The 21,324-nt window shown below is 38.3% G+C and overlaps 1 protein-coding gene across 1 annotated transcript; it reads right to left on the bottom strand.

The window, feature by feature from the left end:
- Positions 1-5,333: 5,333 nt before the first annotated feature.
- LOC309512406 (E3 ubiquitin/ISG15 ligase TRIM25-like) lies at positions 5,334-9,579 on the bottom strand (the record flags this gene model as incomplete). Its single annotated transcript, XM_082187964.1, has 6 exons — positions 8,846-9,579; positions 7,712-7,807; positions 7,383-7,616; positions 6,296-6,455; positions 6,099-6,146; positions 5,334-5,851 (listed from the first exon to the last, which is right to left on the bottom strand). The coding sequence occupies exons 1-6, from the start codon at positions 9,416-9,418 to the stop codon at positions 5,334-5,336; spliced, it is 1,629 nt and encodes a 542-aa protein (XP_082044090.1). The 5' UTR covers positions 9,419-9,579.
- Positions 9,580-21,324: the final 11,745 nt, after the last annotated feature.

The raw sequence follows: 21,324 nt of genomic DNA on the forward strand, positions 1-21,324 counted from the left end.
AAAAACCTACACAGAGTAAATGAAGTGGAAAGTGAAGTCCACCAAGATTATTTTCTTTGTGAAAGTGTGGACCTGCTTGTAAACAAAGGAGAAAATATTCACCAGTCTCAAAGCAACCTGTAACAAAAAGGTCAAGCTGAAAATAGACACTGGAGCTAAATGCAATGTTATGTCTGTATCCACATTGCAGCACGTTGACCCCAACGCTCAAACTGACTTTTGTGTATGGGACAGCATGAGGTTAAATCTCATACAACTTATCCCAGAAGTACATGCTGTACAACAACAGGCTCCCCGAGATGAGTGATTATGAGGACTGGTTTCGTACTGACACGGCTGGGAAGCCATCTTCATATTTTGAGCAAATATTATTAAACGACAACTTGCACGGATGAAGGTTTACCACAAGACTACAGCAACAAGCATGCACATCTGCTCCTGCATGAGAGGAATGACTGTCAACACCAGCAGGAGGCAGCAGCGTTCATCACTCAAAAGCAACTGGAACTTGGACTGTGGTTATACAAACCATTAACAAGCAGCACCTGATTCATTTTGATAACTTAATCTTCACTTTCTTCATTTCAAGACGGCATGGCATTCATGAGAACATGCTTGTTTCCTTAGCTCACTCAGGTAATCAGAAAAAAAGCCCCTGATGTTCTGAAATGTTTAAAACACGCCATAAATCAGTGTTAGAAACAGTGAGAGGCAAAAACACACGTCACAAATTTCACTAACTACTATATACATTATTTTAAGCTCATTTTGTTTTTTTTTACTTTTCTTCTTGCCAGTATTTTTAATTAATTTATTGCTCCTTTATTGCTGTTCATGTACAGATGAAGATTCCCTGATCATTTGCTGTTAATGCTCGTGTGGTTGAATGATATAAAGATATAAAGAGCACAGAAACTGGTGATTTACACAGAGCTGATTATAACAGCAGGAGTTTACTGTGTGTCCGGACTTAAGAAATCTCCAGCGCTCACTGCATCTGCTAGAAGACAAACTTCAGCATGAGCTTTACAATCCAGATTCACATGATGTCGGATCATATGAATGTCAGGCCATCAGGAGTATTTTATTTCTCATAGTTTAGATCGTAACGTTACTGTATCAAATAATTGTAATTTTTCATTTGCCATTGAGTCACTCTAGTTCATTATTAGTCATGTGATCGTCTCAATCTGCATAATCAACCATATTCAGACATTCATCTCTGCTGTGCTCTTAACAAATGATATTTACTAGCAGTAACACTGGTTTAATTTGCTCTTTCCACTGACGATCAGAGGTTTCATATATTTTAAAACTGAAGACATGGTTTATTTGAGTATTATTTACACAATGATACTACTTTTATTATTCGTTCTTGATTATAGAAGTGAAAACTGACTTAGTAAGAAAGTAGTTCATATATTTTGAATGGTTAAATGCTTTATTTCTCTACAAAAATAACAAATCAATAAGAAAACTTGTTGTTTAACATGCGGTTTATTAAACAGGTTGCAAATCAGCTTACATCCGCATTAAAGCCAGAATATTGTCTGCAGAAAATGACACAGTTCAGCCATTAGTTACAGTCTTGAACTATATTAAATAGTTTCTATATTCATGATTTCTATTACACTACGTCAGAAGATATTATTACTCGTTTGATTTCTTGATGTTTGTGCTGGTGATTTTTGAGGCGACAGACGCTTCACATGTCAGATCTTGGTCTTTGTCCCACTCTGAGCTCTCAATGGTTAAATAACTGCTCATCTTGAGTTTCTGATCAGGCTGCTGTTCAGCAGAGCCGGTGAAGAGGCCTGTAGTAACAGAGTTCCCGTTCACAAGCCAGCGCACATCAGCAAAAGCCACAGACATGTGATTGATCAGACACACCAGAGTGACTTTCCTGGAGCTGATCAGATCTTCTCTGGATGGACTGAGGATGTTCAGCACAGGAGGAGCGACATCAGCATCTGCATCAGCATCAGCATCAACACAAATCACCATTAAGGAACTGATACTCTCTCTCAGTAATGCATCTGATGTCCAGGCGAGTGTAAAGTTGATTGAGGTCCACTAAGGGCATGTCTGCGACTCTAAGCGCATCATGAAACGAGTTCCACCTTGTAGTTTCAGGGACCGGCAACTTTCTTTTGCTGAATTCCCCCAGGATCTCTGATGCCACAGTTGATCGACTAACTTTTGACCACAAGGCTGAACACTTTCCAGTTGCACTCCTGTTCACTGCTTTGCAATCTACCTTCGCCCACACAACTTTAACTACATCGTTCGTGCTTATAAGGTTAAGGGGGTGGGATGCACATCGGTGATGTGGAGGGAGAACATATCTTTTGCTGGTCTCATTGTCATCCCGTAACACTTTGTGCAAGTCCGTAAATATGACATTCGTCTTCATTATTCTCTGCTTCATCATCATCATCAGCTTGAAACATTCTGGATGCTTTTACAAATGTTTGCGCCATTGTCTGTGACAGTGGCAGTTATCTCACCACAAAGAGCAAATGAGCTGTAAATTTGCTCTATTTTCGCTGCAATGGCATCATACGTACAGTATGTCTCCCATGAAATCGTCTGCAGGCGATTGCAGCTTTTTGCGCGAACAGCGGTAAAATACGTGTTTTTTTTTATTAAAGGGATAGTTCACTCAAAAATGAAATTTACCCCATGATTTACTCACCCTCAAGCCATCCTAGGTGCATGTGGCAATCAGAGCTGTATAAAAAAAAATGTCCTGGCTCTTCCAAGCTTTATAATAACACTGAATAATAGAAGTCCATAAAAGTGCATCTGTCCATCATAAAAGTATTAATTAGTAAGTTAATAAAGGCCTTCTTAAGCGAAGCAATGCATTCATGTAAGAAAAATATTTTTGGATGAACTAACCCTTTAACTAGCAGAATTTGTTTTGATTCTGTCAATATGAATTGTTAATGATTTCCTGAATTAATTAATTAATTATCACACAAACACTGTTACAACTGTTTATATTAATTTTATTAATAGCCTATAGGCCTATGTTTATGTATATGTTTATGTATAGTTATAGTCAAGTCAAGTATATTTGTATAGCGCTTTTCACAATACAGATTGTATCAAAGCAGCTTCACAGTATTAATTAAAATAATACAACAAAGTTTGTTTCTAGTTGAATTTATTGATTGATAAAATTAAATTTAAATATCCCCAAAAATATCCCCAACTGAGCAAGCTAAAGGCAACAGTGGCAAGGAACCGAAAAACTCCATCAAGTGACCTAATGGTGTCCTAAAACTCCATCAGGTGACCTAATGGAGAAAAAAAACCTTGGGACAACCCAGGCTCAGTCGGGGGCCAGTTCTCCTCTGGCATTTATGAGCTAGAGGCCGGATTGTAGTTTGAACTGTAAGATTAAAAATATTATATGAATGCCTGGCTGAAGAGATGCGTCTTTAATCTAGTTTTAAACTGGGAGAGCGATTGTCTAGTGTGCCTTTAGACAATGAAAGCTCTGATTCAATGATTATTTTGCAGCATCACTCAAAACTGAGCACTGAACACATTTATTAGGGTGTTTTAGTAAAATATATATTGATAAATTTAGCCTAGGCCACTGAAGTTTATTACTGTGTCCTGTTGTATGGGTGCGTATTACAGGTTTCCTCAATTTCTAACACTCTATAAATGATTCAGTTGGCACAATTTCCCAAACCATTCATTCAGTTCTTAAAACAAAGACACATTTTCACACACATTACAATTTTCTTCATGATTTCTGCAAAACTCTACACAAAAATGTCCTGATTTTACACGAGTTTAATCATGTTCTCATGATGATCAGACTCTCCACACACTCACAGTGAAGCAAGAAGACAGACAGACAGAAAAGAAAAAACACAGAGTAACTATTTTCGTATTTTACTTTTCCTTCATTTCATAAGCATCCTTTTCAGCTGGAAATAATTATTTCATCAGCAACTTTATCAAACGTTGTGAAAGTCATTTATTTCTTGTAAAGAGTTCATGATTTCCATCCCTTGTGACTCAATATCTGAAATCTCAGAAAGGGCTTCTTCATCCCTCATCTTCTGAATCACAATTTTCCTCACATTTTGAACTGTGATTGTTTTCCAGCACTATTTTCTCCACTACTAATGTCATTTTCCACATCTTCACTCCTTACATTGTTCACAACCATTTCTGTAATTTCATTATTCAAAACCACACTATCCTCAGTCTGTTAATTTTGAAATGAACCTTCTGTTTTGTTTCAACTGAAAGATATTTTTTGATAATAATACTTGATAATAATGTGTGTTACGTCCCAGGTCTAGGGTCCAGGAGAATAACATAAATAACTTCGTAACACCTGACTTCTTGTTTCTTTCTTTTTATTATTTTTGAAACAAGTTGTTCAAATTGGTAAAGGTCAGCACAAGACATCAAAAAGAAGCAAATTCATTTCAGGGTTGGGTCAAAGCCAAAATAACAAACAAAACTGATTCTTCCTTTGTTTTAGAAAAAACAAATTATCCTATCAAAGAAAAACGTTTAAACAAAATACAGATACTAAACTGACTCCAAAAACAAGAGAAAAAGTAATGTTCACAACAAAGAAAAAATTGGCACCCCAACCCCTACAGCTTCCGTGCTGAGAACAGTGACATTTACAATAATTATAATAACGAGGGAAAACACTCAACCACGTTGAGTATTAAAAGAAAACTGTTTACAGAAAACTTTACAAAAGAAATGAGAAAAGAACAACAAACCAGGAAGGGTAAGGTGAGAGGAAAATAAATAACACAGTAGGTCTATTTATAAAAGTCACTACACAGAGTTAATTCTCACACCAACAACAGTTTCAATGACAGCACTATGAACAACATTCCTCTCTCTTGATCCACGTCTCTTCCTCTTTTTAAAAGACGCACAGTCCCATCTTGACCAACCACGGGGCGTGAGAGAGAGAGAGAGAGAGAGAGAGAGAGAGAGAGAGAGAGAGAGAGAGACCATACACAACATGTCTCAACACGTGTCACAAAAAAAAAAGAAAAGAAAATGAGATTTTCATCAAAAATCACACACACACACACACACACACACACACACACACACACACACACACACACACACACACACACACACACACACACACACACACACACACACACACACACACACACACACACACACACACACACACACACACTGTTCTCATTGTCTCTATGAGGATTTGATACACACATTTATTCTGTTTTATTTCAGTGAAGTTCATCAGAATTAATGTAATGAAGAGGAAATGAGAGTCTCTGTATCTCACTGTTACTGATATATCGTCAACACAGTTTCATTGATGATCCAGAATAAACATTAAACCCAGGATAGAGCGTCTGAGTGAATGTGGTCTGGACTGTGTGGATGAGGCTCATTGTGTCAGAGACGCTGTAGAAGGACAGAGTTCCTGCACTGTGATCCACATACACTCCTATTCTTCTGCTGATGGACTTTACAGGGAGAGAAGTGTGTGTGTTATTGTGCCAGAATGAGTAACTGGAGGAAGAGCAGACCAAACTCCAGGACTGATCATTACGTCCAAACCAATTACCCGATCCCTTCCTGCTGATGCTCTTGTATGACACTGATATATCAACACCACTATTCCCAGTCCACTCAATCTCCCAGTAACAGCGTCCACACACACTCTCTCTACACAACACTTGCAAATAACAATCAAATCTGTCTGGATGATCAGGATACGGCTGCTCTGTGCCAGTGTAAGTAATAACTCTGTTCCTCTCAGACAGACTGAGGCGTTTATTCACTGTGTTCAGATCCAGAGTGAGCTGATGGGAATCTGATGGAGAGAAAACACATCAGAAACAGGAATTATGAATCTGTCTGATCTTTTAATGTATCTGAACTCTTCATGAATCAATGTTCAGTGTATCATCAGTGTCTCAGTACAGCTGACCAAATATCCTGTGCAAATCATCATTTACATGATCAATTATAAAACTCTTCTATCATGATTTATTTCTCCTTCTACAGGAAGAACATGAACACATTCAGTGAGTTTTTCTGCTTGTTTTCTAGTGACTCACATTGTAGGAAGTCGTTCCTGGTCTTGGGATTCATGTTGGTGAAAGTGACTGTGGAAATAAACAGACATGAACAGTGTGAAGAGAAATGACAAGATAAAATACATTTTATAAATCATAGGAACATTTCGGAAACGGTTGTACGTTCAGATTTGGGATCTTTCTCCACACGTCTGTATAAACGAGGCGCAGGACTTTACCTCCGTCTGAGATCTTCTTGATCTCCTCTTTGCAGAAATCCTCCAGTTTGTCTCTCAGCTGACGGACAGATTCTCTCATGCCATCAAAAGAGGAGAGAGAACTGAAGGAAACGTCAGGTTCATCTGTAGATTCAGGAGGTGCTGAGAGAGACTGGAAACTCTACAGAAAACAGAAATCAAAACTCATCATCTCCACACTTCAGCCAATAACCTGCACTATATCAGATCTGAGCGGCTCTTGTTGACTTGACTTCTCTTCAGTGACTCGCTTCAATCCAGCACTTTCACACAATCAGCACATTCTGCTCATATTCATCATTTAATGCTACAAACTCTAGTATTTCACACTTAATAATAATATCATTTAAATATATATATATATATACTTAAGAGCAGATTGAATGTAATGCTTTAAGAAATTTAATTATTTTTAAATTTTAAATTAAAATAATTATTTTAATTAAATGAATGTCTTATAGTCAAAATTTATATTAAATGCAATTAGCTAATATTTAGAGAGCTTTTTGACCAACTTAAGTAGGATTTAAGTGTCTGTATATGTAATTTCAGAAATATGGTTAGTTACTGCTGAATGAACTGACACACATTTATGATAAACTAAAATATACTCAATGTAATTTCTATTGAAAATTGTTTGTTTAATTTTATCAACATTATCAATATTATTAACTTTGAAGATCACCTGACCCAATTTTGGTAACAATTACTGAAATTATTTTAGTAGAAATAAAAGATTTCATTAAAAGAGGATGAAAAATCTAGTTGGCTGGATATTAATACCATCAAGTTCACTGATTTCATCAAGACAGAAGAAACCAGAAGGAAAAATTAGTTAATATTTAATGATAAATTTCCCAGGGCTTTGTAAGTGTGTCTCTTTAAACAGAAGATGATCAGATGAGAGTCTGACTGATGATTATATGATAACACAACACTTGACTGAATCTGACTGAATTCCTGACAACATCTCAGTCAACGGCTCATTCTGCTCTCATGAAATGTTTCTCTGTCATAGCAGGATCTTGCTCAAGTCCACTATGATCCTGTTCTTCTAGATCTCTGTTACCTGCAGGAACTGGATGTGATCTTGTGTGTGTGAAAGCTGCTCCAGCTCAGCGTCTCTCCTCCTCAGATCATTGATCTCCTGCTCCAGTCGCTCCAGTCGTCCTTCAGCTCGACTCACTGCAGTCTTTTCCTGATCTCTGATCCGCTGTGTGACCTCAGAGCGGCTTCTCTCAATGGAGCGGATGATCTCAGTGAAGATCCTCTCACTGTCCTCCACTGCTGTCTGTGCAGAGCGCTGTTACACACACATCACAATCACACAGTGGCTTCAGCACGACTGACAGAGTCCAAACTGAGACGTCTCAAACTTCTCTTCTTCTCCAGACTCACCTTATGAGACTTCACAGCCTCTCTCAGATGCTGAAGATCTTTCTGTCTCTGCTGGATTCTCTGACGGATCTTCATCTGCGTCTCCTTCAGCTGTTTCTGGAGGACAAACCAATGACAGGGAATGACACATAAAACTACTGTCATACAAACATTTAGAAGAATGTCTCAGCTGTTTACAGAGGCCGAATAAAATATGGTGACACGTCAATAACATCAAACCTCATTGGTTCTTTCATGTCACAGTCACATGACTAAACACCATGATGTCATGACACAAACACCAGTGAAGTTTGATGTTTTTGATGTCATCATATTTGATTTGGGCTCCAAATACATGAGTTTATTAATGATTTGATTTGTGAATAAATGTGGCTCTTTTAAAAGGAGCAAATTTTAAAAAGTGCACTTATTTTGGAAATTATACGCTTTAAAAGAATATAATTGTGAAATAAGTGTGAACTGAACGTAATGTTTTCGGACACGTAATTGCATGTTAATTGCTATTAAATGAAAATGTATTATAGTTTAAATGTACATATAAAGCAATTAGCTGAACTTAAGAGTGACTTTTTGACCCACTTAAGTAAGATTTAAGTATATAATGTAATTTCATAATTCTATTGAGTTAAATTGAAATATTAAATATTATTAAAATGTACTTTAAAGTAAAACTTTTAATTTTACATTATAAAAAAGTGTACTTTATAAAGTGTACTTATGAAACAGTCATGAAAGTTGACTTTCTTTAAGTGCACTTAAGTGGCCTTTCATTTCATTAATATTATATTATCTGCAAGTACAGTTTTATTTTAAATATACTCTTAATTTGAAGTACACTACAAGTGCATGTCAATACACTTAAGCGTACTTCTTTCTTTAACCACTAGTTGTTTAGATTACTTTTATGCTTTTTCTCCTTTTTGGAGCTTGAAACTTTTTTACTCCATTGACTTACAATGACTTTCTCACTGACTTTCAATGAATAAACTAAAATAGATCAGAAATTCTTCAAAATATCATCTTTTATATTCCACAGAAGAAACTCAGTCAAACCGGTTTGGAACAACATGAGTAAATGAGTGAGTAAATGAACACACTTTCATTTCTGTGTGATCAATCCCTCTCAGTTCATACCTGTTTCTCTGTCCTCTGTGCTGCAGTTGATACAGTGTTGTGGTTTTTATGTTCACTCTCCTTACACCACACACAGATGCACTGTTGATCAGTGATACAGAACATTTCTAGCTCTTTATCATGTTTACGGCAGATCATGTCCTGCAGTCGTCCAGTGGCATCAATCACTTTGTGTGGCTTACGAGAGTGATATTCCTCATGACGGTCAAGATGAGTTTGACAGTAAGATTCCTGACACACCAGACAGGACTTGACGGCTTTGTATTTTCTTCCAGTACAGACGTCACACTCCACGTCTCCAGCTCCAGCGTAACAGTCAGCAGGAAGTTTAGTCTTCTTCAGTTTCTCCACCAGTTCAGCCAGAATGGTGTTTTTAGCTAAAGCAGGTCTTGGACTGAAGGTCTGTCTGCACTGAGGGCAGCTGTAGACTCTCTTCTCATCCTCCTGATCCCAGCAGTCTGTAATACAGATCTTACAGTAACTGTGTCCACAGTGGATAGTCACTGGATCCTTCAGGAGATCCAGACACACTGAACACATGAACTCATCCTGAGAAATTCTGGCTTCTGCCATTTTACTGCATGAATACAGAGAGACACAAACACACAACAGCTCAACAATACTTCAGTTTCTGTTTCTCTGAACTGAGGAGTTGAAATAGTTTCCTGCTTCTGTGTTTGAGTGACGTGTGTAAAACAGGAGTGTCTGTAAAGCAGCTTCCTCATTCCTGGTGAAGGAGAGTCACTTTACTGCTGTGTTTATGTGCTCTTCAAGTGGAGTCGAAAACATTCAATTGCAGGCATGTTCAATGAGTGCATTCACACCGCGAGCAGTGTGAAAGCACACTTTTGATGGACAAAATACATATGATTTCACACAAAAAGTACCTAAAATGCACATAATTTGCATGCGATTTAACAAGAACAAGGCTATGTCAGAAAAGAAAATGAAGACTCAAAAATATTTATTAAACTTGTTTTTATTAATCAGTTTGGGTAAAAGTGGTGTTTTATAAAAAATATATATATATAGAAATTAAATATTTGTGTGTGCTGTAAAGTGGTTAGAAAATGTTTTATCGGAATTGGCTAAAATTTGTATCGGCAGGTCAAACTCAATGAAAAATCGGAATCGGCCTAGAAAATTGTAATCAGTGCATCTCTATAATCTTTCTGATTGGCTGGTATCAAACACCATCACATAATCTGATGTTCACCTAGATGTTTTATTTATTTATTTTAACATTTGACGTAGTTTTGTCGATGGGTTCAATAACACATCCTGCAAAAGGGGGGCCTTGGCCAGAACCTAGTGGTATTTGGGGGGGCCTTGTCATGGAAAAGTTTGGGGACCCCTGGCCTAGTCCACAAGACAAAATACATTGTGTGTCATTACCTGAATGATCCACAACCGGTTTTCTTTTTTTTGTAATGGTTGTTCATGAGTCCATTGTTTGTTCCGAACAGTTAAACTGCTCAATGGTCTTCAGAAAAATCCTCCAGCTCCTGCACATTCTTTGCTTTTCAAGCATCTTCTGCATATTTGACTCCTTACTAGCAGTGACTATGATTGTGAGATCCATCTTTTCACACTGGTGACAACTGAGGAACTCATACACGATTATTACAAACCCTGCAAATATTTAGTGATGCTCAAGAAGGAAGCATTAAGAGCCAGGGGGTGTCAACTTTTGAACTGGATCATTAGTGTAAATTGTTCTTATTTTGTTTAAAAATGAATGAATTAATTTAGTCCTTCCCTTCAGAGGCTAAATAAAATATTAGCATGTAAAACAAAATAAGAAAAATTTAAACATCACCATCATCCTGCTCAAAAGTTTACCCCTGGCTCTTAATGCATCGTGTTGCATTCTTCAGCATTACCTTGCAGATTCTGAAAGATGTACAGTAGGTAAACATATGACTGTAACTATACATTGCAATTATTTTGTAAGGGTTAAAATATTATTTTAAGAGCTTAGTGTTGAGACCTTTCGATGGAATTTGATTGACAGGCGATCTGACCAATCATAATGCAGATAACCACCATTTTTGTCCGACAAACAAATCAAACCAGTTAGTAGATTAAGGTCAGCGGACTTGAACTTGAAAAATGGTGTGTATTGATGTCTTTTTTGCAGTTCTGATGTCATTCATTTTTAATTCGTGATATAACTAGAATAGATGATCAGTTAATGTGCTGCTTGAACCGAGGCCCTACACATTAAAGTGCCACAAAACAGTATTGTTTGAATTTCATAAAAATTACAAAATTTGAAAGCTGAGACTTTTATTTCATACCAAAAGTAGCCTGCTCTGTCTTGTCTGTTGGCGCAGTCAGTGTCCTCTTTGCTCTGCAATATATTTTTCACTGTGTGAGAACATGTGGAGTGAGAGTGGAATGGCTTGTCGTACGTAGCAACAGTAACTAAGAGGAATAACAGGGTAACTGACTTTGTGAAAGGTCAATTTCAAATAATTTAAATCTTTGTGGACTCGGCCTGACTCGGCTCGAACTCGGATGTTAAGGACTCTGACTCAAGTCCGACTCGGCCCTCTTTGGACTCGGACTCGATTGTCAAGGACTTGGACTCGACAAAGGTGGACTCGGACCCAATACTAGTTGGAAGTCTATTCCACTCATGTGTTCCTCTAAAAGCCAAAGATAGCTGACCAAAGGTAGTTCTTCAGGGAATGGTAGGTTGTCTGCTACGCCCACATCCAGAAGATAAGTTTGTCCTTTCACCTTGATGTACATCTGCCGTAGGAAACAGCTTTTCATCCCCATGAACACTGCGAGTGGATTTCTTGTCACAAGGATTAATCCAGACCGGTGAAATAAACTGTCTTTGCACCGAAGTCTGGTCGCTGCCAGTGTCAACTAGAGCATGTGGTCCTTTACCGTTTACTTCTACAGTGGTCAGGTTTAAGGACAGTCCAGGCTTTACAGGATCTGCATGAGCTCTAGGCATAACAAACTTGAGAGAGCTTGCCAACATTCTTTGGACAAACAGGTTTGGGATGACCCTCTTGGCCACACAAGTAACAAATATTGGCACTTTTTTAGGTGATTTAAATGATGTTATGGATTCAGATTTTCCTCCCACTTATAGGAGTGGTATTGTGACAGATGATAGACATGGGGTTTGCGAGAGTCTCTGCCACCCCGCCAACTCCATGGCTGGAACACATCTGCTAATGATGAAGCTTCGGCAGCCGTTTCAGGGCCTCGCTCACGGATCCATACTTGGAGCTCAGGAGAGAGCATTCGGAGATACTGCTCAAGAATAATTATTTCTCCAATTTCTGTTTTACCTTTTGGTCGAATCCACTTCCCATACAACTCCTTCAGCCTGGCATACAGCTCTTTGGGAGTCTCAGATGATTCAACTTCCAGAAAACAAGATCTTTGTAAATAAGTTTCTGTATTAATGTTGTACTTTCTCAGAATAGCAGAGTTAACACTATCATAATAAAGAGAGTCATCAGCTCATTATTGGCCGACGCTGGTCATGTGTGTGATGCGTGTGATGCTGACCAATAATGAGCCGACACTCTGACGTAGAACCCAGAAGCGCTGCACTGTTTACACTACAGCAACAGCGTAGGAGAATGACGTGGAAGAGAAGAGATTGTTGAATAATGTCATTATTTTGGGGGATTTTTGCGCACAAAAAGTATTCTCGTGGCTTCATAATATTAGGGGTTGAACTACTGTAGTCACATGGACTATTTTAACTCTGTCTTTACCACCTTTCTGGGCCTTGAAAGTTGCAATGAAGTTGATGTCAATGGAGGGACAGAAAGCACTGAGATTTAATAAAAAATATCTTCATTTGTGTTCTGAAGATAAACGAAGGTCTTATGGGTTTGGAACGACACGAGGCTGAGTAATTAATGACAACATTTTAATATTGCGGAGACCAGGGAAGAGAAGCGGGTGTTCAGATTATATAGAGGTCACACATTAAACCAGTTCATCACAAAGTTATCAAACGACTCTAAAGCTCTTTAGCTGACAAGTCATGAGTCAAAATCGACGGCGCTCATTTTTGATGAAGACATCGCTAACAACTGGCTGAAATTCAAGAGGGAATGGGACGTGTACAGCAAAGCAGGACTGTCGGACAAATCAAAAAAAGTGCAAGCTTACGCTCTCCTCAATTTAGCCGGTTCGGGTGCACTAGACAAATATGAATCATTTCACTTTCAAGAGGGTGAGGACAAAAAGGATCCTGATGTGTTAATTAAAACATTTGATGAGATATGCTTGCCAAAACGGAACATGATAATGGACAGACATGCATTCAATATCACAGTGCAAAAACCTGATGAAGGAATTCAGTCTTACTATAAGACTGTTGGCTAAAAAATGTGACTTTGGTACGCTAACTGATGAACTAATACGTGACCGAATTGTCTGTGGCATCTACAATGATGCAGTCCATTCTCAACTATTAAGGGAGAAAGACTTGACATCAGAATCAGCAATCAGAATATGTATGTTTGAGCGTTCTGGAAGGAGTATAAGGAGCTCAGAAGAGAGGCTGAAGTGTTTGCAGTGCAGAAGAACAAAAGACGATGTAACAATTGTGGAGGTGAGCACGATTATGAGCGCAACAAATGCCCAGCTTTTATCAAACGCTGCAACTCATGCAACAAATGGAATCACTTTGCCAAGTGTTGTCGATCCAAGCCTCAATATTCAGCTGGGCGGATGGCGCCATCTAGTGGAACTGGTGAAAAAAACCTACACAGAGTAAATGAAGTGGAAAGTGAAGTCCACCAAGATTATTTTCTTTGTGAAAGTGTGGACCTGCTTGTAAACAAAGGAGAAAATATTCACCAGTCTCAAAGCAACCTGTAACAAAAAGGTCAAGCTGAAAATAGACACTGGAGCTAAATGCAATGTTATGTCTGTATCCACATTGCAGCACGTTGACCCCAACGCTCAAACTGACTTTTGTGTATGGGACAGCATGAGGTTAAATCTCATACAACTTATCCCAGAAGTACATGCTGTACAACAACAGGCTCCCCGAGATGAGTGATTATGAGGACTGGTTTCGTACTGACACGGCTGGGAAGCCATCTTCATATTTTGAGCAAATATTATTAAACGACAACTTGCACGGATGAAGGTTTACCAGAAGACTACAGCAACGAGCTTGCACATCTGCTCCTGCATGAGAGGAATGACTGTCAACACCAGCAGGAGGCAGCAGCGTTCATCACTCAAAAGCAACTGGAACTTGGACTGTGGTTATACAAACCATTAACAAGCAGCACCTGATTCATTTTGATAACTTAATCTTCACTTTCTTCATTTCAAGACGGCATGGCATTCATGAGAACATGCTTGTTTCCTTAGTTCACTCAGGTAATCAGAAAAAAAGCCCCTGATGTTCTGAAATGTTTAAAACACGTCATAAATCAGTGTTAGAAACAGTGAGAGGCAAAAACACACGTCACAAATTTCACTAACTACTATTTTAAGCTCATTTTTTTTTTTTTTACTTTTCTTCTTGCCAGTATTTTTAATTAATTTATTGCTCCTTTATTGCTGTTCATGTACAGATGAAGATTCCCTGATCATTTGCTGTTAATGCTCGTGTGGTTGAATGATATAAAGATATAAAGAGCACAGAAACTGGTGATTTACACAGAGCTGATTATAACAGCAGGAGTTTACTGTGTGTCCGGACTTAAGAAATCTCCAGCGCTCACTGCATCTGCTAGAAGACAAACTTCAGCATGAGCTTTACAATCCAGATTCACATGATGTCGGATCATATGAATGTCAGGCCATCAGGAGCATTTTATTTCTCATAGTTTAGATCGTAACGTTACTGTATCAAATAATAGTCATTTTTCATTTGCCATTGAGTCACTCTAGATCATTATTAGTCATGTGATCGTCTCAATCTGCATAATCAACCATATTCAGACATTCATCTCTGCTGTGCTCTTAACAAATGATATTTACTAGCAGTAACACTGGTTTAATTTGCTCTTTCCACTGAAGATCAGAGGTTTCATATATTTTAAAACTGAAGACATGGTTTATTTGAGTATTATTTACACAATGATACTACTTTTATTATTCGTTCTTGATTATAGAAGTGAAAACTGACTTAGTAAGGAAGTAGTTCATACATTTTGAATGGTTAAATGCTTTATTTTTCTACAAAAATAACAAATCAATAAGAAAACTTGTTGTTTAACATGCGGTTTATTAAACAGGTTGCAAATCATCTTACATCCGCATTAAAGCCAGAATATTGTCTGCAGAAAATGACACAGTTCAGGCATTAGTTACAGTCTTGAACTATTTTAAATAGTTTCTATATTCATGATTTCTATTACACTACGTCAGAAGATATTATTACTCGTTTGATTTCTTGATGTTTGTGCTGGTGATTTTTGAGGCGACAGACGCTTCACATGTCAGATCTTGGTCTTTGTCCCACTCTGAGCTCTCAATGGTTAAATAACTGCTCATCTTGAGTTTCTGATCAGGCTGCTGTTCAGCAGAGCCGGTGAAGACGCCTGTAGTGAGTTCCCGTTCACAAGCCAGCGCACATCAGCAAAAGCCACAGACATGTGATTGATCAGACACACCAGAGTGACTTTACTGGAGCTGATCAGATCTTCTCTGGATGGACGGAGGATGTTCAGCACAGGAGGAGCAACATCAGCATCTGCATCAGCATCAACACAAATCACCATTAAGGAACTGATGCTCTCTCTCTGTAATGCATCTGATGTCCAGGCGAGTGCAAAGTTGATTGAGGTCCACTAAGGGCATGTCTGTGACTCTAAGCGCATCATGAAACGAGTTCCACCTTGTAGTTTCAGGGACCAGCAACTTTCTTTTGCTGAATTCCCCCAGGATCTCTGATGCCACAGTTGATCGACTAACTTTTGACCACAAGGCTGAACACTTTCCAGTTGCACTCCTGTTCACTGCTTTGCAATCTACCTTCACCCACACAACTTTAAGTACATCGTTCATGCTTATAAGGTTAAGGGTGTGGGATGCACATCGGTGATGTGGAGGGAGAACATATCTTTTGTTGGTCTCATTGTCATCCCGTAAAACTTTGTGCAAGTCTGTAAATATGACATTCGTCTTCATTATTCTCTGCTTCATCATCATCATCAGCTTGAAACATTCTGAATGCTTTTACAAATGTTTGCGCCATTGTCTCTGACAGTGGCAGTTATCTCATCACAAAGAGCAAATGAGCTGTAAATTAGCTCTATATTCACTGCAATGGCATCGTACGTACAGTATGTCTCCCATGAAATCGTCTGCAGGCGATTGCAGCTTTTTGTGCAAACAGCGGTAAAATACGTGTTTTTTTCATTTTTTATATATGGGATAGTTCACCCAAAAATTAAATGTACCCCATGATTTACTCACCCTCAAGCCAGGTGCATATGACAATCGGAGCTGTATAAAAAAATGTCCTGGCTCTTCCAAGCTTTATAATAACACTGAATAATAGAAGTCCATAAAAGTGCATCTGTCCATCATAAAAGAGCATCTCTCCATCATAAAAGTAATAATTAGTAAGTTAATAAAGGTCTTCTGAAGCGAATCATGTAAGTATAATATTTTTGGGTGAACTAACCCTTTAACTAGCAGAATTTGTTTTGATTCAGTCTATTTGCAAAAATGAACTGTGAATGATTCATCATTTTTTAATTATCACACACACACACTGTTAAAACTGTTTATAGTAAATGTATTAATAGCCTATATGTTTATGTATATGTTTATGTATAGTGTGCCTTTAGACAATGAAAGCTCTGATTCAGTGATTATGTTGCAGCATCACTCAACACTGAGCACTGAACACATTTATTAGGGTGTTTTAGTCAAATATATGTTGATAAATTTAGTCTAGGCCACTGATGTTTATTACTGTGTCCTGTTGTATGGGTGTGTATTACAGGTTTCCTCAATTTCTAACACTCTATAAATGATTCAGTTGGCACAATTTACCAAACCATTCATTCAGTTCTTAAAGGGGTCATATAATGGTACATGCACTTTTACAAGTTGATTGCACTGAAATGTCTGTTGGCAGTGCCTGTACACGACCATCCTATCATGATTAAAATCCATCCAGTGGTTTTGTTTTAATCTCCTTATATGTTTGACCATCTATGAAATCAAGCCGTTCGATATTGTGACGTCATAAGATCGTACGCCCCTCCCGCGATTGTGATTGACAGCCGTGCTTCAACACAAGACCCGCCCTGAGCAAGCTGTGACAGCCGTCGTCATAGTAGTCCACCATTGTTGATATTCTGGAGTAGAATGGAGTCTACACGATTGTGGTGTTCTGTTCTTAGATGTAATAAGGAACACAGCAGTCATTTGGATGTTCCTAAATCTGAGCCGTTATAGATGCAGTGGCTGAGTTTTGTTTTTGAATGCCCAAAGGATTGACGCGGGGATTCCCTCACGGGGATTCCCCACGATCGTCCATGCTTTCATGTTTACGAATCATTTCACACCAGACAGCTTTACAAACGAGAAAAAACGGATCGGTACCAACGTGTTACTGCTGAACCTCCAGAAGATGTGAGTGTAATCAGGGACGTGGGAACTATATTGTGAGAGGGGGGGCGGGATTCTTGGGGGGGGGGGGGGGGGGGGGGGTTAGTGTAGGCCTAGTAGCCTGTGTTATGTATCCTGATTGACTTTATGATTAGTTAAACCTGTTTTGCACATGCATCCCCACAGAGTTAACCATTTCAGACAGTAGGCTACCGGAACCGGACAGCCTCTGTCTCGTTCACTTCAAGTCTGTGGGCGTTACGCACAGCTCAGTGTGGCCGCTCCAATTTACCTTCAATGAAATCTATGTCAAAACGCGTCAAAAGAGGCAATGCATTTACGCAGAGCAGGGTCATAAACGCGCAGAAAACGTGGCCATGTGTGTCTGGAGTTCAGCGAGCTCCACGGACCACTCCTTCAGTCTATCCACGGAGCGCTCTAAAGTCAACAGCGCTGAATGAATGATGATCTGCTTTTATGTCATTTTTCCTTTTTTATTCAGAATATTCACAAATGTGTTAGCTATGGCATGAAATATCTGATATTCCGATTGTCAAATATATGCAAGTGGAAGTGTATTGTTGTTTAAACACCTTTATAACGATCGCGTTAATTGAGCTGTATGCGCGATGGGCGCCGCCGTGTTAATTTGTGCCGCAGACGCAGTTCAGAGAATCGGATCTGTTGGATTTACAACACGTGTAAATTTCACATTCATCCACTTCTCCCGAAATACATAAAAGTAAGTGGCTGGTGAACTGGGAAAAGAATAGAGTAAACATTAAAGTTACTTGAATAAAACGTGTCGAATTATAATGGAAAGGATTATTATTACCTCCGAAAACAATACATTTAGAATTTGTAAAATACACACTGATGTCTATAGACATCAGTGTGTATTTTACAAATTCTAAATGTATTGTTTTTTTAGTAGCCTACTTAGGCTATGTGAATTTATATGTCTGAAACCTAAAATAAACAGTATGTGGTTGAAAACACTGAAAAGTTGTGATATATGACAGCTCTGAGCGCGCCTGTCTCTGGCTAAATTCAACATTTGAATTTAGCAGTTGATCATGTGATGCACTGACCGTTCTGATCACACCGGTGTGAAACGCTCCAGGGACCAGCCTAGACTGATCACAGACTGATTTTGGTGTGACCGTACGTGCGAAAGGCTTAAAAACAAGAAATTTTATGACACAAAATGTTGAAATGTAGGCTTAAATCAAACACATTTAATTCAGATTCTGTATATATAAAATGGAAACCAAAAACAACGAAAAAAAACAGCTGGCTGACCCCTAGAGGGGTGGGGAAAAGGGGTGGTGATGGGGGGGGGGCGGCCGACCCCCCCGCCCCCCCTGTTCCAACGTCTATGAGTGTAATGTTTTATTAACCTTTATATTAGTATTTATATTAATCTTTGCGAAATTTGCAAACCTTGCTGCAGGCTTCACGATGAATGCATCTAAGGTTTACACTCAGGGTACATTACAGCATGTTTTCTATGTACGACGTTCTCAATATAATTCATAATCCCACGTTTATAATGAACAACGCGTGGTTATTGTGTTACAAACGGTGTACGCACAGAACAGAGGGGCGGGGTGAGCAAAGCTCATTATCATTTAAAGACACATGCACTGAAACGGCGTGCTGAAAACAGAGCTGTTTTTGACCAGGTAAAATTAGTGTTTTCTTACAATACTAATGAGAATTTTTAATTAAAGTATATTACAAACTTTTCATTTAGACCCTAAAGAATCATATTAGCTTGTACAAAAATGGCATTATATGACCCCTTTAAAACAAAGACACATTTCTCAAAACAAAAAAATGTATTTCATCTGTTTTCACACACATTACAATTTTCTCCATGATTTCTGCAAAACTCAACATAAAATTTTTACACGAGTTTAACCATGTTCTCATAATGATCAGACTCTCCACACACTCACAGTGAAGCAAGAAGAAGACAAACAGAAAAGAAAAAGCACAGAGTAAATATTTTCGTATTTTACTTTTCCCTAATTTCATAAGCATCCTTTTCAGCTGGAAATAATTATTTCATCAGCAACTTTATCAAACGTTGTGAAAGTCATTTATTTCTTGTAAAGAGTTCATGATTTCCATCCCTTGTGACCCAATATCTGAAATCTCAGAAAGTGCTTCTTCATCCCTCATCTTCTGCATCACAATTTTCCTCACATTTTGAACTGTGATTGTTTTCCAGCACTATTTTCTCCACTACTAATGTGATTTTCCACATCTTCACTCCTTACATTGTTCACAACCATTTCTGTTATTTCATTATTCAAAACCACACTATCCTCAATCTTTTCATGTTGTAATGAACCTTCTGTTTTATTATAGTAATAATAAAAATAATTAATTATGTGTCACTACAAAAAAAAAAAAAGAAAGTGATTTTCGTCAAAACAGAGTTTGGGAAAAGCACACACACACACACGCACGCACGCACGCACGCACACACACACACACACACACACACACACACACACTCTGCCATCCACCTGATCTAAAAGAAAATGTGATTCATCATACCAGTCAACCTTCTTACGTCTTCTCCAGTTCCGACGTTCACTTCTCCAGTTCCGACATTCACATGCCCATTGTAGACGCTTTCGTTAGTGGACGGGGTCATCATGGACCCTCTGACCGATCTTGTATCTTTCCTATGAAATATCTGTATAAAAAAACATTCTTTCACAGCACATGGACTTTAAAGGAAGGAAATCTGTGCTAGTCAGATTCAAACTGAAGCAGCTCTTTATGGCCGTAACAAGTTATCAAGGGGTTTATTGTGCACCAGCTGCATACAGTAATCACCAGTATGTTTCTATACAGACGTTTTAGCCTTTTATGTTCAAACCGAAGACAGACAATGATGGAGAGACTCAAGAACAAGAGACAACATGTAGACAACATTTCTGAATGGTTAGTTGATGAATGTATGTAGCTTATGTGTAGTTATCTTCTAGTCATTGATTAGCATGCTCTGTCTTGATAATCTATAAATCGCGTTCCGGGTCAGAGATTATGTAAATTTTAGGGTTGGTGATGTCACTAACCCGGGAGGAATGTCGTGTAGTCCCTACCAGCCGTTTGTTGTAGTCCTTAAAATGCAATTTCTTTAAAAGAAAATATCTCCCTTTGCTTTGAACTTTGAGTGTTGTAACTTTGCAGATGTTGTTTATGCTCAAACAGCAACATTACACACTAACTAAAGTTAGAAAAGTGAAATCATAATCAACCACCCCTTTAACTTCTTGATTGTAACACAGAAACCGACTATTTGCATAAAAATGCAAGTTTTGTCTTATGATCTCACGTTCCACAGAAACGAACGACAGTCGTTCCCAGTCGCTCCCGGTGTAAATGTCAGGTTACTCCGGATTCCAGTTATGATCTCCATAATGATGCCGGGAAACAAATGACTTTCAGCTTAAATAACACTAAAACACACTTCAGCAGCTGCTCATCTCTTTCTCAAAGATGTTGAGATGTTTTATGTTCTGTAAGCTCTCAGTCGTCCTACTGGGATTCCCTCATACAGACACATTCAACATCAACTGAAAAACACTGAGATTGTTCAGTGACTGGAGCCGTTGTTCCAGCATGTCTGTGGAAATGGAATTGTCATGGCAACAGCAATGATCATAAACTCTGAAGAGGAAAACACAAGTGTCCTTATCGTCTCTCCTAATCTTGATCAGATCGTCCTCTGTTTCTCTAACTTAGAATATTGTTCAAAAGAACTGCTAAAATCGGATAAATATGTTTAAAAAACTAAGTTCAGTAGCTTTAAATTCAGAAAAACTTTTATTAAAGTCTAGCACAATATTATGTTTCAAAATGAATGTATGCTGGATATGACACGAATA

Source organism: Leuciscus leuciscus (genome assembly GCF_965113295.1).
Source record: "Leuciscus leuciscus genome assembly, chromosome: 1".
NCBI lineage: Eukaryota > Metazoa > Chordata > Actinopteri > Cypriniformes > Leuciscidae > Leuciscus > Leuciscus leuciscus.